The sequence below is a fragment of the Nestor notabilis genome, unplaced genomic scaffold (genome assembly GCF_000696875.1).
Source record: "Nestor notabilis isolate BGI_N333 unplaced genomic scaffold, ASM69687v1 scaffold3942, whole genome shotgun sequence".
In the NCBI taxonomy this organism is placed as follows: domain Eukaryota; kingdom Metazoa; phylum Chordata; class Aves; order Psittaciformes; family Psittacidae; genus Nestor; species Nestor notabilis.
The window spans coordinates 1-9,882 of NW_009919495.1; the positions used below are offsets into that span (position 1 = coordinate 1).

Sequence of the window (9,882 nt, forward strand, 5' to 3'; positions counted from 1 at the left end):
AGGTCCCTTCCAACCCCAGTGATTCTGTGATGCAGGTTAGCTTACCATAACTAATGTGCTGGTTATCTGTGGGAGGGCTTTGTAAAGCCATAGGCCCCGTGGTGTGAAGTGATGTGGGTGGGAAACGTGTATGTGAAGTGCCTTCATAGTCACAAGTTACAACCACACCTCAGCTCTATTCAGTTCAGGACTGTGGTAGCTGAGATCAACTCATCAGCTTGTTTCTTCCCCTCTGAGGAACCCAACTGTTGCAGTATTCTGGCTGTGTGCACAGCTGTACCTGTGTGGGGTTAGTTTCCAAACCCAGGGGCAGTTTACCAAAGACATAGTTTTTAGAGTGGTTAGCTTAGTGGTGAGGTTACTGCTGAAGAAGGTTACCAAGAAGGCAACCTGTATCACTGTTAAGCTTTTTTAACAGGTCTGTAAAGCTTTGGTACACTGTACTGTTCAGGGAGGTGTACAATCAATGTAAAGTAATGGTGTGATGACCAGTCAGTTGCTTCTTTCATGCGAGAAAAACCAAACAGATGGCAAGTATATTCCATGATAAATTGAAGGTTTATTGGGTTCAATAACTGCTGCCTATTTGATGCCACCTCACAATGCTTTTTTGAGTGTGGCAGGGAAATAGAGATTATGAGAGGATTCTGTTCTACCTGGTATTGTCATGGCAGTACCAGCTGCTATGCAGAGCTGGCATTTTTGGAATTGGATGAACACATTATTTCAAGTTTTTCCATATATATATACACATAAGCTTGTGTTGCTAGCTGTGAACCTTTGGGGAAACTGGGTTGTGAGTCTATATGGATGTTAAGAATTGGTGAATTCTGTCATACTATGTATATTATTGAGTATAAATACACAGACAGTATTACTCATTACATGAGTCTAGGTACTGAAGTAGGTATGTTCCCCCCTGTTTATTTTAACAGGCATAGCTATTTTGTTATGTAACGTTAGATAAAGAATAAATACCCTGAGAAAGTGTTGTGCAAAACAGAGTTGGGACAAGCTCTGTTACCAACAATAAATTTTCAAAGACTCAGCTTTTCTTCTTGACTGCTGCAACCCTGTCTCCAATCATGACTGTTACAGTTGAGAAATCTGTCTGTTTGCTGGCAATTGATGTTGGCAAAGGAAGTTTGGGAAACTGCTGACTCGCAAGGTACATCCTAATCAGGATTTTAATTATCCTTAAATCAGACTTCTGTGTTAATTTTGAATGAAACTTGGGCTGGTAAAAGTTGTGGGCAGTCCGAAGTTGACCTTGGAAAAAGGTGCAAGTAAATAGTTAACTTCCTGAAAGCCATCCTTAAGGTTAGGTTGGAAGTTTTGGGAGGTGTTAAAACTTCTCTGCTTCAGTTAGTTATTCCCTGTGCTTGCTAAACTGCAGGTGCTGTTTCTCAAACTTGTAGATAACCAAGCAGTGACTGTTGCCAACCTAAAGTACTGCTATATTGTAAACTTCAAGTACTGCAGTTCCAGCACAAAAAGACCTATTTAGACCCACTAGGCTTCACTGAAGTTTGTGAGCTTAGATCTTTGAAGGGTTTAAAAGCTATAGGGAAAAATGCAGATTTGACCAGAAATGAGGGTGGGTAATGCTGCAGTAGAATCTCAGCCTGAACAGAAGGAGGACATTGGGGTCAGGATGAAGGAAGGCACTGTTTGAAAGGAATGCATGTTAAAAATTGACATCTCCTTTGTATAGAGGACTGTAAGTTAAAGGAGTTCATCTTTCTCCTGCTACAGACACTAGTTAAAGTCCTCATGCTAGTGGTGATGATTCTACAGTAATAATTAGCAATAATTGTAATGGATACAGTCCTAAAGAGTCAAGAATTCTGGAATCCAATCCATTGGCTTGAACTATGGCTGAATTAAAAAAAAACAACCTAAAATCCCACAAAGACACCACCCCCACCCCCCAGCTCTAAGCCCCTACTTGTGTATTGGTACTATTTGTTCCCTTTCCGTCCTGTGTCTCAGTCAGCCTTGTTTTGCTTGGTGTCAATCTGAAAAACAATTCAAGATTGCCTAAATGACTGTCACTTGGTGACCTGTTGATATGTGAGTTTTTCCTATCAGAGTAATCCCTCTTTTTTTCTATATGTAAACATGTGTTCATATTTATTGCTTAGCTGTGACATGATGTGAATCTGCAGCTTGGGAGCTTGGTCTGCATGTTTTGAACCACAGGCCATACCAGCATTGATACCAGCAAATTTAAACCGTGGCATTGCAGCTCCCTAATCTGAAACTAAGAACATCTGCTTTGCTCAACTGGAAATAAAAGAATGCGCATTTGCATAAGTGGGTAATGTTTAAGATGTGGTTCAATGTGTAAGAAGAAAATGTATGTGCTGAGCAAAAGGCCGCCTACTCAGATTGTGGTTGCTTTGTCTGTTCCTGTATGTACATCTTTCCTCTAAACCAAGAATCCTTAAAAGATCCTGCAGCTGGTCTAATGATGAGGCAGAGGCAAGGAAAAGTTATTGGTGGAATAGGGAATTGAAGGATTCATAGTGTTAGTAGGCTGCTTTCCATTACTACACTGGCATTTTCAACAGAAGCAGGGCTGAAATTGGAGATTTTCAGGATAGTGTGGGGGAGGTTATAGGCACTGAGTGTGCTTTGAAGTGGTGCTTTTAGTCCCAGTCTAGAGAGGGCCAGGCCTACACTCTTAAGGATGGAAGTAGTCTGTTGCCTCTGAGATACAACTCCAGGTTTCTTTTTTCTGTAAGTTTACATCTTCCTAATTAGCTGCTTTGGCCACGAATGGTATTAACTTGCTATAGCTCTTTTTTTTGGTTTTAATCTTCCTGTCCAGGCTAACTGCTGCATTGGTCTGCTTGCTTTTGAAATCCTTCCATTGCACATGGTTAGCAGTATATCAATCTGTCTTGCTTTTGAGTTTGAGGTAGTGTGGTCAGACTGATCTGCTGCTGCTTTCTTTGTCAGAGGCTTATGTAAGACTTTGTGCGTATGGGAAATTCAGTCCCTGGGAAAACTTGTCTCATGGGACAGATATGGGTGAAACTTTGTGATAAGATCTGTTTGTGGAGGCACACATGTTCCAGGATTTTGCTAATGAGTGTCATCACTTGGGTCTGGATTTATATGATTGCTGCCTTATTTTGAAGTTCTCTGGCATATCTGAGCTCTCTTGTAGTTTTCTTTTCTTCCTCATAAGAAGACCATAAAGAGTGCTGTTCTCATTTAGGAATAGAATGGCACAGTCTCTGCAAATCTCATGGTTCTGGGTGCAATGAAAACTAAATCTGTCATGCTGCTTCCCTGTGCTGCCACATGGTGTTACAGCTTTACTTGTCTTTTAGTTTCTTAACTGCTTGCCTGTGGCTGGGCTTTTATCTTTGTTGTAGCCAAAGGTATGAGTTTGAGCTGCACCTTGTGCTTTGCCCATCTGCACTGAAGATCACAGAGGGTTTTAAAACTATAGACTTCTAACTTTTATTTATTTATTAATGTATTTCTCCAGAAGTATGACACTTCCCTCAAGTCAAATCTTACTTCTCCATTCTTTGCCTTACCCACTTTCATAAGTAATCCCTCGTCATGCCTTCCTATGGATTTCCCAAGCTGACTGGGACTAGACTGACTAGCTGAATACTTAACTAGCCACATGAGCTAACTTGCTGTGGTTGGACACTCTCCTATTTTCAGTTCATTGATCTGTCAGGTTTACTTGGTTGGGCTTAAAATGCAACATGTGTCCTATAAGGTGGCCATGTCTTATCCAACTTCAGTCTTTAACTCTAACCTTAACTTAACTGGGCATTTCTTAGAATTCAGGCCTGATTTTTTTAAAGGATCTGAGGATTAGGTTAGTCTGGCTCCATCTGGGGATTTGCCATGCAACGGTAAACCAGTCTGAATGGGTTTTGGCTCAGGAGGCAATTTATGCCAAGACTGGAGCATTGATTCAGCAATCACCAGGTCTTGGTTATTGCTGTGGCTCTAATACGTAATTCACATCCCTTCCAGCTGGAAAGCTGCAATTAGGATAGTGTTATGGTTGGTAAAACAGTGTTATGCAAAAGCATCATTGTGACCTCCAGCTGTGTTCCTTGAAGCAAATAATCCAGTAAACTTGATGCAGTCTTCTAAGTGGATACAAAAACCCCTCAACATGGCTTTGAAAATAGCTTTAGCCTGTGAATGATGGATGTCAAGTATGGTTGCTTGTTCAATCCCAATGTGGAATAAGAGAGAAATAGGTTTCGATTAATGCCATAGTGGTCTTGGGTAGCTTATATGGGAGTGTCAAACCAGAGCCCTCTTTGTGTCTTCTGTAATACTGCCATTCTTTCCTGTCTTGAGCAAATAAACTGTCAACCAAGGAAAACAAATTACTTTGTGGTTCTGCTCTCATTATCAGCTTTTTATGCAGTTTATATGACAGTTTTGTGGTTTCCCCTGGAATTCTGTGTGCTTTCAAATTAACGTTAGTGACAAGTTTGCAGTTCTGTGATAAGGCAGTCAAGTGTATTGCTCCTTTTCTTTGCACTTATGCATACCTACGTAAGTGCTGCTCTGTGTTCATGCTCTCTTTTTAGTACAACCCAGAGCAGGCAATGATCCTAGATTTTTAGGTTAGAATTTGATGTAGTGTGTGTGGGGGGGTGGTGGGGTTTTGTCTTGTTTTGGTTTTAAATGCTTGTGTTCTTTCTTCAGGATATGTGAATGCACGTTTGGAGAAGGAAACACCAATATTTAACAAGCAAAGAATTGATTTTGCTCCTCCAGAGAAAATTAACAGCTTAGTGGTCTCCTCTAACCAGCTGTGTATGAGCCTTGGCAAAGACACCCTTCTCAGGTAATGCTGCCAGAGACCTGAAGTTATTGCTTATTTTCTTCTGCCCCTTTTTTCTCTCTTTTCTTTTTGCCCTTAAGGTTTTAGAGAACTTACAATTACAAACTGGGTGAAAAGCCATGAACCCAAGATGGAAAACAGTAAGCAATTACGCCTACATGAGCTGTTGCTGGAAACATGCTTTCATGGTTTCTCTTTGCAGGATTGATCTTGGGAAGCCAGATGAACCTAATCAGGTAGAGCTGGGACGCAAAGATGAAGCCAAAGTCTACAAGATGTTTTTGGACCACACAGGTAAGGCAACGGACTACATATGTTTACAGACAATGATTGGCAGCAGATGCAGCTGAATGTGCATAACAAGAGCTGGTGAAGGAGTTCTCTTTCTGTTCTGTAAATGAGAAGAGGTGATTCTTCTGTGGGCAGGACTGCATTGCCCAGAGGCTCTGCCTATTGGTTTGCCCCTATGCTATTAGAAAAACACTAGCTTGTGTATATGTTGTTGGTTTTGAAGACTCTGAAATGAATACATGCAATTAGTTCTGAGCAAGGCTGCTAAAACTAATTAAAGGAAATCTTTGCAGCCATTCTGGGCTGTATCTGACTATATAAGACTTTTTAAAAGGGACTGTAAAACATCTGCAGCTTACTGTAGCCTTGACTGATTGTCAAAAACAAACCAGAAGTTTGGAAAGGAATGCTTGAATCTGTCACCAACTGCCAGGGATAGGAGAGAACTCTGGGAACTGTTTATCCTTAGAACACTTACTGAAACAGAAGAATATGTTTTTGCTGAAGCACCTGGGACTAGTAATTTAAGTTTGCCACGTATGGACTACCATTCTGATCCGGCATGGAAATCTCCCACATTCCAAAGAATGCTTAGGAAAGTCTTGGATTAACTATGTTGATATCGGAGTTTATCAAATGGGAGGATTAGAAGCCTGAGGAATTTGGCTTGCTTAGGCACAGTCTTAACTTGTTCTCTCCTTCTCCTTCCCATACCCCTCCCCTGTTGGCAGGCTCTCATCTCCTGATTGCTCTGAACACCAGTGAATGCCTTTACCTGAACAGAAGTGTTCAGAAAGTGCGAGCACTCTCCCGCTGGAAAGGCCACTTGATTGAAAGTGTGGGCTGGAACAAATTCCTTGGTACAGAGACCAACACTGGGCCTATCCTGGTGGGGACAGCCCAGGGACAGATCTATGAGGCTGAAATCTCTGTGAGCGAGGGAAGCCTCTTCAGTACTAATCCTGACCAGTACTTCCGACAGGTCTACACTCTGGAGGAGGAATCAGGGCCTGCCCCAGTCTGCTGCCTGGAGATTGAACGAGGAATAGAAGGGAAATTTTTTATTATAGCCACCACTCAAAAGAGACTTTTCCAGTTTGTTGGCAAAGTGCCTGAAGGGACAGAGCAGCAAGGCTTCAGCTCCATATTTGCTTTGCATGCTGACCATTTGCCAAGCTTCCGGGAGTTTCCAGCCAGCTTTGGTTTCAGTGAGATAGCCTTTTACACCCCGAAACTGCGCTCCAACCCACGCTCCTTTGCCTGGATGATGGGAAATGGTGTTTTATATGGTACACTGGATTACAGCCGTCCTGATTCAATTTTGAGTGATGAACAGGTCTGGGTTTATCCTTCTGATATTGACATAACTGTGAACAAGCCAGTATCCATTGTACTTACCCAGTTCCACTTCTTGTTGCTGCTGCCTGATCGGGTGAAGGCTGTATGCACTCTGAACGGGCAGGTTGTTTTTCAAGATATGTTCCTGGAGAAGTTTGGGTTACTGACACGCATGATCAAAGATCCCACAGTCCAGCAGATCTGGATCCACACTGAGAAAGTGGTGTTCCGCTACCACGTCCAGCGGGAATCTAGAGATGTGTGGAAGATGTATATGAATATGAACAAATTTGATTTAGCCAAAGAGTATTGTAAAGACCGTCCAGAGTGCCTAGATATTGTGCTGGCAAAAGAGGCAGAGCACTGCTTCCAAAACAAGAGGTATCTAGACAGTGCCAAGTGTTATGCGCTGACCCAGAACTACTTTGAGGAAATTGCCCTTAAGTTCATTGAAGCCAAGCAAGAAGAGGCCCTGATGGAGTTTCTGATTAAGAAGCTGAGTAACCTAAAGCCTTCTGAGAAGACACAGACCACTCTGCTGACCACGTGGTTAACGGAGCTGTACCTGAACTGGTTAGGCATATTGGAAGGAGACCCCTCACAGCGAAATCTCTACTTGGATACACGGGAGAAGTTTCGCACGTTCCTGAGCAGTCCTAAAAACAAAGACTGTCTGTTTAATAACCGGGCATCTATTTATGAGCTGCTGGCAAGCCATGGGGACACAGAGCACATGGTCTACTTTGCAGTCATCATGCAGGACTATGAGCGTGTAGTAGCTCACCACTGCCAGCATGATGAGTACGATGAGGCTCTGAATGTGCTGTCCAGGCACAGAGACGAGAAACTGTTCTACAAGTTCTCTCCAGTCCTCATCCAGCATATTCCCAAGAAGGTAGTTGATGCTTGGATTTCTATGGGCTCTAGACTGGATGCTAGGAACCTCATTCCAGCCCTTGTTAATTATAGCCAGAGTGTCAGCACACAGCAGATTAATGAAGCCATTAGATATATGGAGTTCTGTGTCTATCAGTTGGAGGAAACCCAGCAAGCCATTCACAACTACCTGTTGTCTCTTTATGCTTTGTGTCGGCCGGACTCACTGCTATCATACCTGGAGCAAGCAGGAACCAACCCAAACAGGATCCACTATGACCTGAAGTATGCATTACGCCTGTGTGCAGAGCATGGACACCACCATGCATGTGTCCATATTTACAAAGTGATGGAATTATATGAGGAGGCTGTGGATCTTGCTTTACAGGTACGTGTGTGTCTGTGCATGCATGCTATGACATATAGGAATGCAGCTTGTTCAAGTTATCTTGAACAACCAAGCATTGAGAAGAACTGGACAGATTCATGAGTATAGGAGCTGTGCAGCTAAGAAGGAAGAAAGACCTGTCTCTCTTAAAGTACTTCTGTGCTTTCACAATTGTTTTAAGTAGACAGCTGACTGTGACAAGCTGTAATTGAGGGTAGAGGCATGGAAAGTACATGGAGGAGTACTGTCTGCTTTAAAGTCAGTCTCTAACATAAAATACCTTTAACATACCTGCATTTATGCAACACTCCTGTAGCTATTGTTCAGGAATCTAATTAATTCCTATTCCTAGATGATGATAATTATCACAGAAGAATGCTTTTGTCAGCTTAGTCTGGCCTTCAGGGAGATACTGGATCTTTTTTTATCGGCATTGCTATGTCTTTGCTGAAACATGTGGCCAGCAAAGATACTATGACTTGGATTTGCCCTTATTGTATGTAGGCTTTGTGGTGGCTTGCTGGTTAGCAAGCAAGTCTTCAAGGAGGCTGCTGGTGGAGAGGAGAGGTGTTTGGCATATAAACAAGGAGCAGGCCAGTAGTGCAGCCCTAGGCAATGAGATAGCAATAGAAGCTATGTATTAATGCCTCCTATGATGGACAGCAGGCTTTGAAGTTGAATGGTGGGTAAACAAAGAGGGAAGCTTAGCTCGGTTTCCTTGTCTGTCCATCTTCTAGGTGGATGTCGATCTTGCCAAGTCCTGTGCAGATCTCCCTGAAGATGATGAGGAACTCCGCAAGAAGCTCTGGTTAAAGATTGCTCGCCATGTTGTTCAGGAAGAGAAGGATGTCAAGAAGGCAATGGCCTGCCTCTCCAGCTGCGCCCTGCTGAAGATTGAAGACGTCCTGCCATTCTTCCCAGACTTTGTCACTATTGACCATTTCAAGGAGGCAATCTGTAACTCCCTGGAGGACTACAACAAGCACATTGAGGAGCTGAAAAGGGAGATGGAGGAAGCCACACAGAGTGCCAAGAGAATCCGAGAGGACATCCAAGAAATGAGAAATAAGTATGGCTCTGTGGAGCCTCAGGAAAAATGTGCTGCTTGTGACTTCCCACTTCTAAACCGCCCTTTTTACCTTTTCCTGTGTGGCCACATGTTTCACTATGACTGTCTCCTCCAAGCAGTGTTCCCAAACCTTCCTGCCTATAAACAGGCAAAACTTGAAGATCTTCAGAAGAAGCTGGTAGCTACCAGTCAGCCTTCCAAGAGCCACCATCGTCCCAAGGACGCAGATACCATTAGCTTGGGAAAGGGGCAGCAGAGCCGGGAACAGATCAAAGCTGACATTGATGATATTGTGGCAGCTGAATGTGTGTACTGTGGTGAGCTGATGATCCGGTCAATTGACAAGCCTTTTATTGATCCCCAAAAGTACGAAGAGGAGATGCAGAGCTGGCTGTAGTTTTCCAAACCTGCAACTGTCGGTACAAGAGAGTGGTTTTCTTCACAACTGGTGAAGCTTCTGTGTTGAGAATATAATCTCCAGAAGCAAGAATGCAGTGGCATCTGTTGAACTCTAATAAAAGAGTAGTGGGGTCACTATAGCGAACTAGACTTGAAAAATGTGGAGAAACAGCTATGGCTGTCTAAGAACTTGAACAGTTAGAGTTAACCTGTTGGAATATATTTAGCAGATGTTTGCTGCTTGCAGTTCTTCTGAGGTTCTCAGTGTGAAGCTAATGGAGTGCCTTGTTGTCCAGAAGGAACTGGGAACAACCTATGATTTGTCTTCCCTGTTGTGTGGTGTTTGTTTTGGTGAAGACAAGCTTAAAGGAAAAGGTAGTGAACACTAAGCAGTGTAGGCTTCATTCATCACTTTCAAAGCTAGAATTGCCTTCCGTTTCCTTTTTGCTGAGAGTCTATAACCACATACATAGAAAGAACGTGAAAGGACAAATGTTCTTGCATATATATTTTGTATTTGTGTAGCATGATGTTTACATGTTTCTACACAATGTAATACAAGAATGTGTATCATTCTCAAGCAGGAGTGTCTCATAATACACATTTGTCTGAAATTTAAGGTGTCTAATTCTCTTCCCCTCAAGCTTTATGGACAAGACCATACCTTTCAGTTTTCTTCAGCTA

The 9,882-nt window shown here is 42.7% G+C and overlaps 1 protein-coding gene across 1 annotated transcript; it reads left to right on the plus strand.

Moving 5' to 3' along the window:
* Window positions 1–4,698: 4,698 nt before the first annotated feature.
* Window positions 4,699–9,544, plus strand: VPS18 (vacuolar protein sorting 18 homolog (S. cerevisiae); the record flags this gene model as incomplete). Its single annotated transcript, XM_010010239.1, has 4 exons — window positions 4,699–4,840; window positions 5,040–5,131; window positions 5,860–7,730; window positions 8,468–9,544. Coding segments are annotated over 4 exons (2,834 nt in total), but the record flags the coding sequence as incomplete, so codon positions are not given.
* Between the last annotated feature and the right edge of the window lie 338 nt (window positions 9,545–9,882).